A 17,525-nucleotide genomic window follows, 5' to 3' on the forward strand; every position below is an offset into this window, starting at 1 on the left:
GCGAAACGAGCGAAGCTGGCACGCGAAAACTACACCACAGAGGCCAACCGAGAATGTTGCTATTGCAAAGTATGATAGAGACTTCTAGTTCTATATCCCTTACTCAAAATCAATATAAATAACAAATCTGCCCTCATCCACAATCAATAAGCATATAAAAGTCAATCCAGGAGGTCACACCAACATGTAGCCGAGTAACAAAGCCAACAAAAGCAGACAAATCGACAATACAGCAAGAGCAGTCCTAGTCCGATCGAGCGTCAATATCACCGAAAAAACTTCGCTTCTTGTTTCATCAACAACACTCGACGAAACCGTAACATCCTTGTTGCTATCAACAGCAGCTTTGTCCAGAGGAGTAACAACAGGTGCCACTTTTTCTTCGGGCGTCGCAATCTCTATGACCTTGCTAAACCCGCCATACAATGGTTGTGGACCTGAGTTGCTCGCTACCATTCCGTTTCCAAGGCAAGTCCGTACTCTGAAACGGTACTTTGTAGTCGGTTGCAGACTGTCGACCATGAAACTGGTATCCGCTCCTCTGTAAATCTATGGCACAATGACGATAAGGACAGTCGAGAATTAATAATTAAATAAATAAATAAATAAATAAATAAATCATAAATAAAGTATGGAGTGTGTCTTGCCTGACGAAAGTTTGCTTCGCTGCCGGGATAGCAGCACTGTAGTTCATAGATCAAATTTGAATCTGTGTTGTCGAGCTCGACGGGATCCCACTGTAGAGTCAAGGACTTTGAAGCGCACTGAGAGCAGAGAAGTCCTAAGGTCAACAGGATGGAATGTTTAAAGAATGGGAAACAGATAGGTGCACATCAAAACCACAAACAGAGAAACACCCAGACAGATAGAGCAACAGACAGACAAACAGACGAACAAAAAGACACACAGACGGACAGACACACAGACAGAGAGCCAGACAAACAGACAGAGAGCCAGACAAACAGACAGAGAGCCAGACAAACAGACAGAGAGCCAGACAAACAGACACAGAGACAAACAGACGAACAAAAACACACACAGACAAATGGACAGACACAGACAGACTGACAAACAAACAGACAGACAAATGGACAGACAGACTGGGTAGTATTTAGTTGCTTTGCTTAGATGGTGTATAATAGTTCAGTGTTTGAAAATATATGTATTGACAGACAGACATACATACAGACAGACAAACAGACAGACAAGACAGACAGACAAACAGACAGACAAGACAGACAGACAGACAGACAGACAAATGAACAGACACACAGGAGATGCACATATGCATGCACACATGTGCACACAGACAGAGTCATATCATAAACAGAACAAAAATGTTATGAGAGCACCGCAAACAAATAAGTGCACATCGAAACCAAAAACATGCTTGGTATGTACACAAACCGAAAGCAAAACATAATACCCACTACAAACGGGTCCCTCCCGAATACAAACCTGTCACAACGGGCGGAGGTTGTCTCGTCGTCTGATACACGACTTCTTCACTCCAGTCGCTACGACCGGCCTTGTTCATGACAGCTAACCGAAATACATATGGCGAATCCGACACCAAACGACTAACTCGATGTGCAACCATTAAGCCCGTACACACATCCTGAAAACTACAAACACACACACACACACAAACCGTCACCCCCACGCTCACCATCGATTCAAACTCTGCCTACCTTGTTCTGCTCGGTGAACGCATTTGAAGACAATACTCGAGATGTTGAGGGTTGCTCACCACGCCCCAACGAAGTTTTAAATTGTTGTGAGTGCCCTGAACGAGTTCGGGTGGTAACGGCGCCAAAGGTCGTTGAGCTTCGGTCGTCGCCTTCAACACGGGGCTGAAACCTCCAATACCAACACGATTTACAGCTTGAACTCGAATCCTAAAAGAGAAATCAACGTCTTGTTGAAATATACTACAACAGTGTGTGTGTGTGTGTGTGTGTGTGTGTGTGTGTGTGTGTGTGTGTGTGTGTGTGTGTGTGTGTGTGTGTGTGTTATTTAACCACAGAAAACCGCTCGGACATTACCAGTAGGTCTGATCTACCTAATTGTGGCTACACTAGCAACTCAAGTGGTGTTTACACTTTCACTGTCACAGCTAGGAGCCGATTCAAAGAGCTACAATCGACAAGTCGTGAAGTACTACAAATTCAAATGCCATTTTGTTTCCAAGCTCACAATTTGTAAAATCTATCTAAAATACAGTATAACCGCTTTGTACCGCCCATGATATACCTGTAACTTCACCAATATGGAAGAAAAGGAACATCAGGGACAAATCTATGAAAAACTGTGATTAGTGGCTTATATATATAGAATACCTGTATCTTACATCAGTATACAAGAGGTAAAGAACAACAGTGACAGCTTTTACCTGGATACTCGACTGCTTGGGTGTGCCTCAAAGTAGGACTCATTGGTGATCAATCGTGCAGGCAGTAAAAAGAGGATGGTGATTATTCTTGTCAGATATGACTGCAATATGGTTTTATAAGAGGACAGCAGTAAAGCGGTTATACGATATTTCATCGTATATGGTCGACAGTAACACCAACGTTGCTCTACTATCAGTGTTAAATACAACTAATGACTAAAGGCCTGTCCACACTAGACCAGAATGGATCGCGATTGTGCTGATTGCGATCTGATCGAGTTAGCGAGTGTCCACACTGCACTTTGAAAACGATACCTCCACCTATTTTTTGGTATCACGTGACTGATGACCGATGTGTACGTGTGGGTTCCTTGCTTGTGGAAAGCGTTAATACAGCGACGTAAGGAGAGCGAGGATGAAGATGAGTGAGGAGGGTTAGATGTTCCGACTACACTCGTAGCGTATGTGAAGGTAATGCCCACGTATTCCTAATTGGATTCAACTGATCGCAATTGAAACCACCTCCTGATGTGAATTGGTCTTAGCTGCCAGTGTGGACAGGGCTTCAGCTACCAAAGACTAAAGCATTCAAGATTAACTAACTGTGAATCAACCTGTAGTTTGTTTCCGGTTTAAGATTCGTGATGAACATTTGGGTGTCTGCGACTTGACAGATCTCGATCCCTATCACTTCGACGACATAGTGAGACACCGGAGATCCATTGTCCACCGGCGGAATCCACGTCACAAGCAAAGCCGAGTGCGTCGACGACAACTGAAGCAAACAAGCACATAAAACCAGCACACGCCAACACAGAGTACAATGGCAATGCTCACCAGCCGAACTTCGGGTACGACCGATGGCGGCGCTGGTGGCATCACAATGGTTACAACCTCGCTCCACTGGCTGCTACCAACCGAATTCGAAGCCTAGAAAAAAAACTCGACTACGACATACCGACGCTAGATCAATTAGAGTAGCAACCCACGTTGAGTCTGAAGTAGTTATGCGACGCCGGCTTTAATCCTTTCACCTCGCACGATAAGTCGCTGCCAGTGTACACACACTCGGCCTTCTCTTTGATCCACTCGAGTGTATACTGCTTCAATCTGCTGCCGTTGTCGTGTGGAGACTAAAGCACATGTCACTCCGTCACACACAGAGATACATCACTATATGTCAACGACACTGACACTCACTTGCCATTCGATTAAAACGTGGTATGGCGACCGGCAGTGACAGATCGGAGGATCAGGACGATCGGGAACTGCTGCCGACGTCGTCAGCAACGCAGAGTCCGACCACGGTCCGTACTACAACAAGCACAACCATAATAAAATCAAAAGCAAGGAACACGGAGTGAAACAAGACACAAGCATTTGTGACTGTAGCACGCAAACTTTCTATCTATGATATACTGCCAAATGCCGATAACAACCAACACTACTACTGCATACGCAATGTCACATATTGAAGCCGATCTTAAATACAAGCCAATGTTTTCAATGCTGTCTCTGACACAACAGCCGGTCTTGAATACAAGCCGAGGCTCGTAATTGGCAGTAATTCTTACGCACGGGCAGTTGCATTCGACCAATCGTCTGCACATGATTGGCACGTATCGGTCAACTGCTATTACATGTTTCTGCTCTTCTCGTCTCGTTCTATTTGCCTTTCTTTCCAATGCCAACAGAGACCACAACAAAGGAAACAGTGCGTACGTATGCCCTTACATTTATGCTTGCCATGGTCACACAATAGCCAGTCCTAATCGCCCAACTTCAAACAGCACATTCACTGGATGCAAATGTTAGGTTGCAATATATTTACTGCTGTTGCAGTGTTCAAAAGTGGTCATTCGATGACTAACTAAGTTCATGTAACGACTAACTATTCCAGCAGGGTTGCCATCCTGACGACTAAAGTCACTCAAGTTATGGTGGGCCCAATAAATTTTTGTGTTTACGCTGTAGAACATGTTACTCAGGTCAGACTGAAAGTACACCTCTGAGGTCCTGGGATTTTGTTTACTTGCCAGAACAATAAGTATCATCATTCAATATCTATGAAATATAAGTATGTCTCTGATGACTGAAAGATTATGACTACGTCAGCCATAAAATTTCAAACATTTGTGTTGTTGTAGCTGTCCTGTAATGGCATACATCCTTCTGTTCGCACAATCAGGTGCCACTCAAATTTGATTGTGAAACCAGTGGAGTAGAAAGGCAACTAGCAATGAAACTGCCGCTGCGTACAAGCCTGTCTTGAGTTGAGGCCCGTCCTGAATAAAAGCCTCTGCTGGCAACTCGGCTCATGCAGTGAACAAGTTATGGCTTTAATACGTGACATTACGGTATCAGGCAAAACCCGCCACCAACAACTTCGTCGTGCAACGACACAATGCACTACACACGCCAATGAGATTCTTTGCTTTGACTCGGAAGCGATAACTCCGACCTGGCTGCAAGGAATTGACAACAAACGACGTATCTCTCCCCGAGTAAACGTCGGCAAAACCTGTAGGCAACATGCCACTTCACTGACAATACAACGCACACGAAAGACACAACTGACCGACCCGACTTTCCCCTTTCAGCCATCTGTACAATGTAATTCGTTATCTTCAATCCACCAGTAGAATCGGGAGATTCTAAAAATGCAAACAGAAACTTAGAACTCAAAGAATTAGACATAAAATGAAGCGCTTACTCCAGTGGAGAGGGAGTGAATCGGCTTTCGGTTTCTGTCCCTTGACTAGAAATGGTGGTGGTGGACCATCAGGGGCAATAGGACGAGTCGTTACCATTGTGATTTTAGACCACTGATAGCGATATGATTATTAGTATGTGCAATGTATTAAGAGTCAGTGATATGAGTACCTGTCCCACACCACCGGCTGATGTGGCGCAGACTCTACAACGATACGTTCTACCAGGCAAGAGATTGGAAATACAGCAAAAATTGTCACTTCCGCTGTGTGCTTCTTGAAAAGCACTACCTAAGTGAAAGAAACAAACTAAAAGCCTTCGAGATAGCAACTTTAACAAAATAGGAAAAAGTTGACAAACAGACAAACACACACACACACAAGACAGACAGACAAACACACACACACACAAACAGACACACATACAAACACCTATGAAAACATTACAATCTCACTCCACTGTCCAACACAAGTTGTAAGAATGGAGTTATAAGTCTAATGCAGTGTCCTAACGAGGTCATAACCTGACCAACTAACTACGCTAAAACTATGGTACAACACACCTACGACATCCAATTACTAATCAATGCCAACCCTACGAATAAAACACATTAACATTATCCACCTTTTCCATCATCAAGCTCAACGATGTACTTGGAAACCGGAGAGCCACCAGAGTCCGACGGCAAATCTACAACAACGTTGTGAAATTAGCAGCAAACACACTCTCCACACAACCTACCCTACCCCATATCAGTTTGACACAATGAGGCTGCGGTCGTCCATCCAATCTCGGAACACCGGGTGCACCTAATGCACCACAACATAAAAATTAGACAACAAATTATATAGATACCACCTTATACAACATTCTCATACAAAAATATTTCATCACAAACTAGTCACTAAAGCACACCTGGTTCAGACGGTGCTGTCTTGAAGATACTGATGGCACTAAATTTGCTCACCCCGTGAGCATTAGAAGACGTCACCTGTGATTGTAGACGACAACATAAACGAGAGCCACTATATACATCCTTGATTACATTGACTCCTACCCGAAAGCTGTACACCGAGAACTTCTTCAAATTCTTGCACGTACACTGCAGAGCCTCTCCGCAATAGACAGACATGAACCCGTAGCCCTAAATGAATACGATCAATAACAGAGGATACACATGATTGGTATACATGCGGTGCACACTTGGTGTGTTACTAATGTTGTGCCTAACAGACACTGCCTAGATTGACACACAATTGTCGTTCATGTTGATACCGTAAAACCAGAAATTTGTGTGGCTGTAATATTGCAGGGGTTTCCCTATAGCGCGGCGCGGAGGCGCTGCACCGCACTGTGGCGATGGCACTATGGTGATGACTGTATTTCAAATGATATGATGACTGTATCTCAAACAATGGTTGATAAGGAATGCCAAAAGTTACTTGACGGCACAGCAATTTTATCTGCCCAAAGCGCAATTACTTGAGGGCAGAGCAGCATCCAATTATCTACAGGGTTACAAGTCTGTTGGGCGTTGACCTGACATTAGTCCCAGCTCACCACACCCACAGCTTTGTAATTGGCATTTCCTCAACGCAACCTTGTACACATAATCCTGTACATAACTAGGTGCTTGTCTGCCCTCAAGTAGATTTGGGCAGATAATTACCTGTTGTGTAGTCAAGTAGCTTTTGTTTTCATTGTCAACCCTCATTTGAGGTAACTGTTTACTGTGTGTGAGGTCTTTAGATCATTCTTGTTTAGTGTATCCTAACTGATCGATTTACAGAGTTGAGTGTAACCACTCAACTGGAATAACATAGTTAGCTGTACAAGTTCAGTTAAATGTCAGCTAACATAACATGTAGTCTATATGATCTAACAGTTGTGTTGATGATAAGAGACAGTAATGCATATCACCTTGACCTAGTGACTATCCATGTGGCATGTGTTCCTACCACGCTATCATGACATTTATGTCAGTGGCTACACCAATAAGTCTGACAATCATTAATTAATTAAAGTTACTTCTTCTGTTTAAGATAAGATCTTGGTGGCTAATTAATATTAATAAAATGCCACGCTGTTATTAATTCCTGGGGAAACCCCTGTATTGTGCGAATTTGCCCCAAACGAGCGCTTTAAACATGCTACACAGTTTTTAGTTTGTGTGACATCAAGACAGCTCGACTATCTACTCAAGTATACTGGTAATGGTTTTTATATTGACCAAACGAAAACCACCACGACAACAAAAGAAAGCCTCTACGCTTAGACGTTTGCTGCCTATTCAACTTCACTCTGGAATCATAGCGTAATGGTAAACTACTTTCTCATTATACTCAAACCTCCGAGATCCGGACACCTCCCTAGACCGGACACTTTTCCAGTGCATATCAGGTCTTGGGACTCCGAGAGCAGCACTTTGGCAACAAACTCCCCATCTAGACACTCAATTCTCACGCTGTCTCGAGTATCACATGCCAGTGTGTAGGAGAACGCGTATGTAACATATGTAACTGTAGTACAAAGTACACATGTATATTACAGTGTAGTACAAGTGTGTACTGTACATGCGTACAGTATGCAGACCTGGTATGACGTTCACCAAACCTTACATTAAAAAGGTCTGGGATTCCAAGGATATAATGCACGTTACCTATCTCTATATTCCAGACATTTCTAGAATCCGGACAGCCACTGGTCCCATACTGTCCGGATTAGGAAGGCTTAAGTGTATTACCTTCTAGAGTGCAGTCAAGTTTGGGTGTTTGCAGTTGTTCAGTATCCATGTATTTGGTTTACAGGAGAGTTAACATCAGTTAACCAAAATATTCAGAGTTACAAACACAGTCGGGTCCCAAAATGTTCACATAACTGACATCCGACTGCACTCCTAAGTTCCTTGCAAAAATATACACAAAGAGTTGAAAGTCCTTAAACCCGCCGTGAGTGAGTGCAACCCCATTGTGCAACAATTACTAATTTAGCATCCTACTTCAAACACCATACCGAATCTGGATCTTCCATCTCCACCTTATACTCCAACGATTCTATAATTCAGCACACGATGTCAACAGGTCTCTAACCGTGTGACAGTGCGCCTACCTCCTTTGCTGTCGACGGGTTCCTTCCATCCGATACTAATAGAATCGACACTAACATTCATAAGAAACGGCTGGCCTGGTGGTGATGGCGGTCCAGCAAGAGTGCAGAAAGCAGCAATAGGACTTAGATTACTGACACAGAAAAATGTTTATTAATGAAAGTCAAACAAAATTATTCTAGGAATGCATGAAAACAACCTTCGACCGATGCTATTCTCCGCGTACACTTGGAAACGATAGCAGTGACCGGATTCGAGTTTCTTAGACACTTTGTGTTGTCGCTGAGTTCCCTTGTATTCTTCGACAAATCCGGAGTATGGATTACCCTGCAAGCGACACAATAACTAAACAATGATAATAAATGAATGACACCCATTAGACGCCAATAACCTGATCCCACTCAAGATGATAAGCTATAATCTCGCTGCCGTTGCTCGGTGGTGCCTAAACCGTACAAATTAATTACCAAATTTGATCGGGTTGCTGGCATTAGCATGAGTGGTTACACTCCATTTGATAGTCAAGCTGTGTCTTGTGCGATTGCCTAAGCGAGGAGCAGAAGGAGTTCCCGGCCGATCGGATAGAGTCGTCACGATGACAGCTGCAGTGGTGCAGAACATAAACAAAACGTTTGTTAATAAACTCCGTTTGCAAAGCTACGAGAATGTAAGCTGTGAGTACGACTGGTGTGTGTGTGTGTGTGTGTGTGTGTGTGTGTGTGTGTGTGTGTGTGTGTGTGTGTGTGTGTGTTATCACTGACAAACAACCGTATTCTCCTACACTCATTCTCTGCCTGACACTGAACAAGTCGTTCTGTGTACTCAATCTCAATTGCCAATAGTATTACTGTGTGTTTACACTGGCACGTCCAAGCAAGCGGCACCGTGTCAACCCAATGTAGCTCAGTCAAACGTGTCAGTGTAGACACGAGTGAGCCAAGCCTGGAACAAACCAACACAATCCATTCAATGTGAATGAGCTGGGTCAAGCTGGTTGGATTCCAAATATTGACAAGGCATGTACGGCTGCTTGTAATACCCAGACCTGTCTGTCGTAATCAGACACAGACAATAAACCTCATTTATACTGCACTGACACGCTTCATATTTCTTTAAGGAAACAGCAGATAGAATGTAATCACTCTAACGTTTATGTTTTAGCTATTGTGTGATGAGATGCCACATTTCTATGGCTTGGTTAAAAGATGGCAGCGTCAGCAGGTGCTAGCCCATTTGCGATTCATACCCTATCTGAAACATTTCGATGAAACTGCCTGGTCTTGATCAGTCTTGTCAGTGTAAACAATGAATTAGATTCAGTACAGCTGCAAAAAAGTCACTGCAGCGATGTCCTTCAAAGCACGTCACACACACACACACACACACACACACACACACACACACACACACACACACACACACACACACACACACACACACACACACCACATGTATGAAGCCCACATCACAATAGATGTTGTGCAGGTTAGAATGTTACGTATGTACACAAACACTAGTATGTATGCTGTGGCACCACCCATACGTATTACATTAGTGCAGTATGTGACTAAAACGTAAAGTGCACACTTGTGTGTGTGCATTGCATCTAGAATAAATGTGATTTAACTTAATGAAGACAAAGTCCCAACAATGAACACACACGCACACATGCTCGCACGCAGCACACACAAACACACACACACACACACACACACACACACACACACACACACACAATATCAGTAACAATTCTCGTCACAATTAGCAAGCAAATGTAGACTGGACTAACCTGGTGAAATGATAGTTGAACTGCTACTGTTTTTCTGGTCAGATATGGCCTTGACTCTACCAGAAACAAGTACACACAATGATATAGAAAGGAAGATAAGAAGCACACAAACAGCTTTCTCTGTGTTATCTCTGTTATACATGTAAATTACATTACAAAAACAATCATAAACTGATACTCTTTACAACAAACAGTCCAGTCAGAGGTTGTGATTGTGTGATACCTTGACTATGTCAACAAACTGTAATACAAACTAGTCTCTTAGGGCTGGTTCACAATATCAACCCTGAGGCTCACCTGAGCGTCAACATCAAAGACACTGCCTTGACCCAAGCGGCATCCTTTGATGTTCATGCTGACCCTGACGCTGGAATAAAATTCATTTCTAGTCCAGCGTCAGCGTCAATATTGTGAACCAGGCTTAACTCAACAGAATCTCACTTGAAGGCAATTATTAATTGAGCAAAGTAAACTCCCTTTGCCATTGATTTCCCTAAGCTGCAATGGCAACATGAGTATTTACCCTATTTCTACCCTTTAGCAAATCAAATGTTTAGCAAATTTGTTGCCTTCTTGATGTCGTTCTTTAGTTTTCCAAAAAAACAAGGAGCTACACCATGATCCCATATAGTCTCATGTAGCCAGACCTTTTCCCACTGAAGTATGATGGCAGCTAAGGTATGGCTAGGGTGTGGCTATGTGAGACTAGATCACATAAGTGTTAATTAATAATTGATTACATTAGACAACAACAACAAAAGGTAAATATGGCAAACTAGAAGGCGTCCTGATAGGTGTGAGATACTAATTGAGCTGTGAGATCCTTTATCAGTCTCTTTTGCCATTGCGATTGCGTGCCTGTGCTCTTTATTCAGTCTGCTTGTGTCTCTAGTAGGTCTGAACTCAAACATCTTTGTGTGTTACGTGTTGTGTCTATCGTATTGTCTGTGTTACAGCTCTAGCTATGGCACGAGTACTTTCATTAGCCAACAGCATTAAGCTGTCTTCAAACAGGCCGTGCGAAAGGTTCAAAACAAGCTCGCTTGCTCTAAATTAGGGTTGAGTTTAAGGTTACGTTTCAATCTTATTGCCCTAGTGGGAGTGATGTGTGCATTACTAAGTGGGAACTTGACATGGTCCACATATCTCACAAACGATAACATAAACAAACTCAACTAAACAGAAACACATACAAAACAAATACGTAACTTCTTGCTTGATTTTTTACCTTAATTTCAGTGCAAACACAAACCATAAAGCATGATCTCTCATGATACTTTAGCCGTAAAAGTTTTATTAAGCTAGAAATGTCGGAAAACTTAACATAAGGATACCTGGCCCAAGCATTCATAGCAACATTGCTTGCATAGGCTCGCCAGCTTAGAACACATCCGTAATTCTAAGTTAGTCCACAACTAATAACAGCACCACTCGACAGCTTTACAACAAACCAGCCAACTTTACCTCAAGCCGGCCAGCTTTAAAATAAATGTTTTAATCAGTTCGTAACGTCTACCCAATCGAACAAGGAACACTGCATGTGCACAACAAACGACAAAGTTGCCAAACTAGTGCCTGAAAAATACACTAAAATACTAAAAATTTGAACAAGCAGTCGAGCCCATATCTGACAACTACAAGTGTAGTCGACAGGAAAAGTCAATTAACAGATAAATTATCGAACTACACTTACTAAGAAAAGTCTAATGCTCAGTGATCAACCTTGAATAAACAGTTGGGCTATTAATTAAATTAATTGAAAAAAGCAAAACTGTTAGAGACAATCTGCGATAGAAGAAAAGGAGGTACAGTTGCCACTCATTTCTTACCTGAAGCTATACTCCTTTCCTGCCTGCAGGTTCTCAACAAGATGCTGAACATCTGTCCCACTACATCCACCAAACGCCATTGAGGCTATTAACGGACATGTTACAACTGACCACAACACTCACTTGTAAACAAACAGAAACTTGGAATCTCGACTGTGCGCCATCTCCAGCTGATACACCCAGTTCGATTGACTCCTACCGTCTCCATCCGGCTCGCACCACGTCACACGAGCTGATCGACTCTCCACCTCGACAATCTAAAAAACAGATCAACGTGACGTCACACAAAGAGAAACGTTGTCCATTGTAATTCATTGTGCAGGCTGACAGCTACGCCACTCCTACACTTTTGTTGCACGTCAGAACGACGACGAACAAAGCAATGAAACGAGCACAGCATGTCTACCTTGGGTGCGTGTATAGAAGTCGGTGCAGTAAAGCTCTGTGAGCATTTCTCTACACAATAACAAGACGAATAATTAAAACCATCGAGCCCACTCCCACTTCTCCAACAATCCAACAAAGACCTGTTCGCGTCTCTGCACTCTCAGACGTCTCAAAAAGCGACCCGGTCGGCGAATGGACTCCATTAGCCAATGGCATTGCTTCACCATTCTGCACGTCGACAGAAGGCGCGATGTTGTATGAAACCGATTCATTCACTAACTTGCCAGCAACGAACATCTGCTGAGCAAAGCCTCCGCCACCGACCGGAACGAGACGGACAAGGACGGGCTGACCATCCGGTCCTAGAATCGGTTCGCCATTCGGTCCTTGCATGGCAAAACCTTGAAGCGCCGTTGCTAGTGGAACCTGGACGCGGACATGTTGCCCAGGGGTACTTCCTCCGGGAATCGTTCGGACTGGCGAGTCTGACGGCACGACTGAGTTTGTTTTTCTTTCTAAATCGCCATTTTCCGTCATCGTTTTCTCCTCGACGGCTTCGTCCCCGAGTCCCTTTTTCTCCATGTAGCGTCGTCAACTGAATTAGGAGAGTCTAAGTTAGTTCACGCGAAGTGACAACGGCGTTGGAAGCCTTTGCTTCTCACGTTTATGAGCAAACACTCAACAACCAGACAATATAACCGATGCCTACATACCGCATGCGCAATACAACACGACGCGTCACGTGACGAGTGTCAACGATGCAGAAAGTCATCAACTTCGCTCACAGCAAGGCCTTGGCCGTCGCCGAGTACATCGTTCCAGTTCTCAAGGTTTCTCCTCGTTTCTTAGGCAATCGATGCGTTTTTACAAAAAATTCTGTTTTTGACGTGACGTCAGGACTCCAAGTTCAAGGAAACCGGACATCTCACACCAGATGAGGTAGTCGACGCATTTCTCGCTTCTGTCAAAATTACAAGTTGCCATCCCGTTACAGTTCGTCGTGGCTGGTGATTTCTTGGTACATCATTGTCCCACGTGGTTTTGGTAAGCGACTCGCACACTACACGGAAATCTAGACGCAATGACGTCATAAAAGGATGTAACGCGTGTAGACAAGTGATGACGTAGTAATTGGTGCTAAATTAAATTAGATATACTACATGTATATATCTACTCAGTATTTATATAATTGATTAATTCAAAATAATTTTTATTGATGCAATTTAAAGTTTCAGTTATGACTTTCTACCTCAGCATACATACTCTATTATGAGTCGTACTGTGTATGTAGGTCTCCCGGCGACGAGTCAAAAACTCGATCGTACCTACCAAAAGACAAACAATTTTTAGTGACAAAGAATGGTCAGTACGTTGATTTGGTAGTTATTAGCATGTTGGTGACAACACATGCTGCTGATGGTTTAGTACCGTGTTATAAACGATGCAAATACATGGAAGCTATGGAGGTGAAGGAGAGAATAATCGACGAAGGAGACGACGAGGGTGGCTGGGTGGAGACACAATTCGAACAAGGCGGTATGCACGTAGTTTGCTTCAAATTCTAGTTTTATCTTACAAATTTGTAAAAAAATTGTCACATTGCTATACAGTGTGTTTTGATCGACAGATGCAAGCGTGTCTACTGCCCAGGAGAAAGTGGCTGACATGTCTATAGATGGCAAGGTGTGTAATAGTCTGTCTATGCATCCTATTATTACTTGGAAGTTGAGATGTTTATATTAACAACCAATGAGCAGGGCCGGCGAAGCACTCCAGATGTTGGATGACCAAACCCCACCCACAGTGAATGTAAAATAGCTAATTTATTTAATCACTTGAACCAAATTTCTGGAAGTTCTTGTCAAGAGTTCGTTGCTGAAAGTCCCATTTTCAAATTTTGGGTAGGACATGGCTCACCTGGCCCACCCTGCTCCGCTGGCCCTAATGAGTACGTTTGTATATTGACTATTGCTGGTGCCACTATAGATCCGACTTACTGTTGATGTCCAGTAGTGTACTTGGAATATAGTTTTTCTATATTTTTGTAGACTGAACGAGCTACACATACCTCTGTGTCTGGACCTCTTCCTGTCCAAGACGAAGGTGACGACGATGACGATGAAGAAGCAGCTGATATGGAAGGTACTGGTCGTTTAGTTCTAGTTATGAGTATCGACGCTCACCGAACTGACTACATATTGTAGAGTATGAAGAGAAAGGGCTCGGTGAAATTGAAGACGATCCGGTATGTGCTGAAATTAAAGGAAACACTACAGTACATACTGTATATCCATAGTCCATACACATAGTGGTATGCAGACATCCAGTATCATGTTTTATTGCTTTCACCAAATCCCTCAGTGTATGCCTGTTGTAATGACCATTAGGTCTGCAAATTGGGTCGTTGGATTCAATGATAGATCAGGGCTCCATTGCCCCAGTAGCACGCAATTGCAAAATATGAACAAGAAATAACCTCTTGGAAGACTGTAGTGTCTGTTTGTATTAAATTATTAGTTAGTTATTTGTTAATTATTTATTTGTTAATTTAACTATTACTTAACTATTTATTTATAAATTATTTAATATATTTATAAGTAATTAATAAGTAACAAAACTACATTATACAAAACTAATAAATTCAATTAATCAATAAATTAATCGTTAATTAATATATTAACAGGATCGACAGTCTGTTTCAAGTGAATGTAATGGTAGTGCATCTACTATAAAGGCAATATTGCAAGCATGCTGTAAACCAATAAAGTTTTGGTGGCGCAAAAATTTCTGTACCTCCTGAAAATTCTGTTTCGTTAACAATCTAGTTTTGATGAAACACCTCAAAAGCTTGAGACTCCTTGGCTGGATTTATAGTACACTAGACCACATTTACAGTTGTGTAACACAATAGTAGGTGTGCACTGCGTAGTTAGATGATAATTGCAATAATTACATGCTCACAGACATTGCTGTTTGCTCCTAGAGGTTTGACAACTTTCACAAATTTAGCTAAAGAGATCAAAGTAGGTTACTGGTATTTATAAATATTTATTTATATATATATATATTTATACTTTAAGTACCTACATTAAATCTCTCTGTCTGGAATTCATTACAACCAAGCTACATTGTCCAAGCAGCAATGCTTGCAGGAATAGCAGCCGAGGCCGGTGAGGTTGAAGAAGACTTCCGACACAACGTTTTGGTGTCAGCTGCAGGAAGTGTTTTCCATCCTCTCATTGTCGAATCTTTAGGATTATGGTCAGTTCACAGCTTGAAAATTATCAAGCTCATTGCAAGAAAAGATTGACTTTTAGTCAGACAGTAGATTACTTACAGCAACAGCTATCCTGCCAGCTATGGCACTACAATACTAAGATGATTTGTTTAGGTTATTCTTTGATGGTAAAGATGATGTTATATTTCTTCCTCCTTTGCCATATTTATTTATATTTATACTTATTTATATAAATAAATATTTATACAAATACATATTTATTACAACTCCTTGCTAAATATAAATATAATTAATAATTTAATTAATAACTAATTAATAAATTAATTATTAAATTAATTGATAATTTATTTATTAATATGTAACAGCTATCTGTTACATTATGACTATATAATGCCAAGATGATTTTACATAGATTAGCGTTGGACTGTAGAGAGAGTGCTTTATTAGCTTTCTAGCTTGTTCTGTGATTTTTTATTTTATAATATAATATAATATATTTTCTCCCCTTCTAACCCTCTAATTATTGAACCATATTATTGCTATCTGAAGGTAGATCTCGCGAAAAACCTCAACCGTATCTACTAGCAACCTTTGATAAATCATTCTAACATTATACATCCACAGTTATATGGAGAGTTGTTGCATCAGGTTCTTTTGCGTCTGTGAAAATGAGTAAATTGTTACAGCAAACACTCTTGAGCAGATTGACTTAAAATATAGATATAAATAAATATAAATAAATACATAAATCACCACCGAAATTTCTTGGTTTACAGTAATCACTGCATCATGACAATGATGGTGTGTGTGTGTGTGTTTGTGTATAATCTGCAGGCATCACTTCAGCAAATTACGTCCATGCCATCGGGTGCCGAAGCTGAAGGAGACACTGTTTTGCAGACTCGTACGTATGACTTAAATATTACCTACGACAAATACTACCAAACACCGAGACTGTGGGTCTTTGGTTACGATGAGGTACTTCCATTGATTGAACTCTGACATGTAACCATGGTAACAGTTTTATTGCAGCATGCCCACCCACTTCATCACAAACAAATGTTGGATGATATCAGTCAGGTACATACTTTGTGACTCTCTGACTCTATGTCTACTTGAGAAGTCCTGATTGCAGGATCATGCTAACAAGACGGTGACGATTGAGCCACATCCACACATTCCTGGACCTCCACGAGCATCAATACATCCATGCAAGTGTGTTGTGCAAACAATATAGCAATATGAACACACACACACACACACACACACACACACACACACACACACACACACACACACACACACACACACACACACACACCAGTACAAATAGTTAGGCATCTAGCTGCTCACTTTTATTAATAAATGTTCTAAACAAGTTATCACACTGGCTTTGTCACCAAACCATCCACAAATGCTTTCCAGTGTACTACATCCTAGTTAACCAAACTGTCTCATTTCTGGCAGGCATGCAGACGTGATGAAGAAAATTATTGAGACAGTGGCAGAGGGTGGAGGCGAGCTCGAAGTTCACATGTATCCTTCCATAAATAATTTATATAAAAATTAGGCGTTATTCAGTACTCAAAACGCATACTGATTGTACCAAGTGTTAGTAGGCTTTGAGTGTCTGTTGTTGATCACTGGTTTCTATACAGATTTCCTTGACTTTTGGTCTAGGTATTTGCTCATCTTCCTTAAATTTGTACAAGCAGTGATACCAACAATAGAGTACGACTACACCAGGCAGTTCTCCATGTGAACAGTGAGTTTAGTAGCAGGGCGGATAGACTAGACCTGTTAATGCTTTGGCTGTGACTGTGTGGCTTGTTTAAATTTCATGTAACGTTCGCCACTAAATGTGATCGTCCAGATTGTTACGCAATCGCAGTGTACGTCCAAATTCTACATGAAATTCAATGTAAATATTTTGTGGTACATTTTTTTGAGTTTTGGATGATGTTGAAAACACCTGATTGATTCATATCCATAAAGGGTAACTGACATGCAAAATCAAAAACGTTTTATTGCATTTTTCATTTGTTCGTAACGTCCGTTTGCCCCCAAAATTA

The 17,525-nt window shown here is 41.7% G+C and overlaps 2 protein-coding genes across 2 annotated transcripts; one reads left to right on the forward strand and one right to left on the reverse strand.

The window, feature by feature from the left end:
• Positions 1 to 41: 41 nt before the first annotated feature.
• LOC134196147 (fibronectin type-III domain-containing protein 3A-like) lies at positions 42 to 13,118 on the reverse strand. Its single transcript, XM_062665215.1, has 26 exons — positions 12,356 to 13,118; positions 12,235 to 12,284; positions 11,952 to 12,085; positions 11,829 to 11,888; positions 10,000 to 10,055; positions 8,718 to 8,812; positions 8,602 to 8,655; positions 8,410 to 8,537; positions 8,213 to 8,343; positions 8,117 to 8,157; positions 6,162 to 6,248; positions 6,020 to 6,095; positions 5,851 to 5,913; positions 5,729 to 5,794; positions 5,276 to 5,394; positions 5,106 to 5,217; positions 4,975 to 5,046; positions 4,810 to 4,913; positions 3,593 to 3,706; positions 3,382 to 3,525; positions 3,230 to 3,322; positions 3,007 to 3,167; positions 1,692 to 1,898; positions 1,459 to 1,625; positions 648 to 781; positions 42 to 549 (listed from the first exon to the last, which is right to left on the reverse strand). The coding sequence occupies exons 1-26, from the start codon at positions 12,795 to 12,797 to the stop codon at positions 175 to 177; spliced, it is 3,285 nt and encodes a 1,094-aa protein (XP_062521199.1). The 5' UTR covers positions 12,798 to 13,118; the 3' UTR covers positions 42 to 174.
• Positions 12,941 to 17,391, forward strand: LOC134196149 (ubiquitin-like-conjugating enzyme ATG3). The gene is made up of 13 exons (XM_062665216.1): positions 12,941 to 13,045; positions 13,113 to 13,154; positions 13,210 to 13,259; positions 13,507 to 13,577; positions 13,641 to 13,751; positions 13,843 to 13,898; positions 14,264 to 14,357; positions 14,420 to 14,460; positions 16,288 to 16,431; positions 16,486 to 16,533; positions 16,589 to 16,668; positions 16,921 to 16,989; positions 17,134 to 17,391. Exons 1-13 carry the CDS (start codon positions 12,974 to 12,976, stop codon positions 17,213 to 17,215), a joined length of 960 nt encoding a protein of 319 aa, XP_062521200.1. The 5' UTR covers positions 12,941 to 12,973; the 3' UTR covers positions 17,216 to 17,391.
• Positions 17,392 to 17,525: the final 134 nt, after the last annotated feature.

This window comes from Corticium candelabrum, chromosome 21 (genome assembly GCF_963422355.1).
Source record: "Corticium candelabrum chromosome 21, ooCorCand1.1, whole genome shotgun sequence".
Taxonomy (NCBI): Eukaryota; Metazoa; Porifera; class Homoscleromorpha; order Homosclerophorida; family Plakinidae; genus Corticium; species Corticium candelabrum.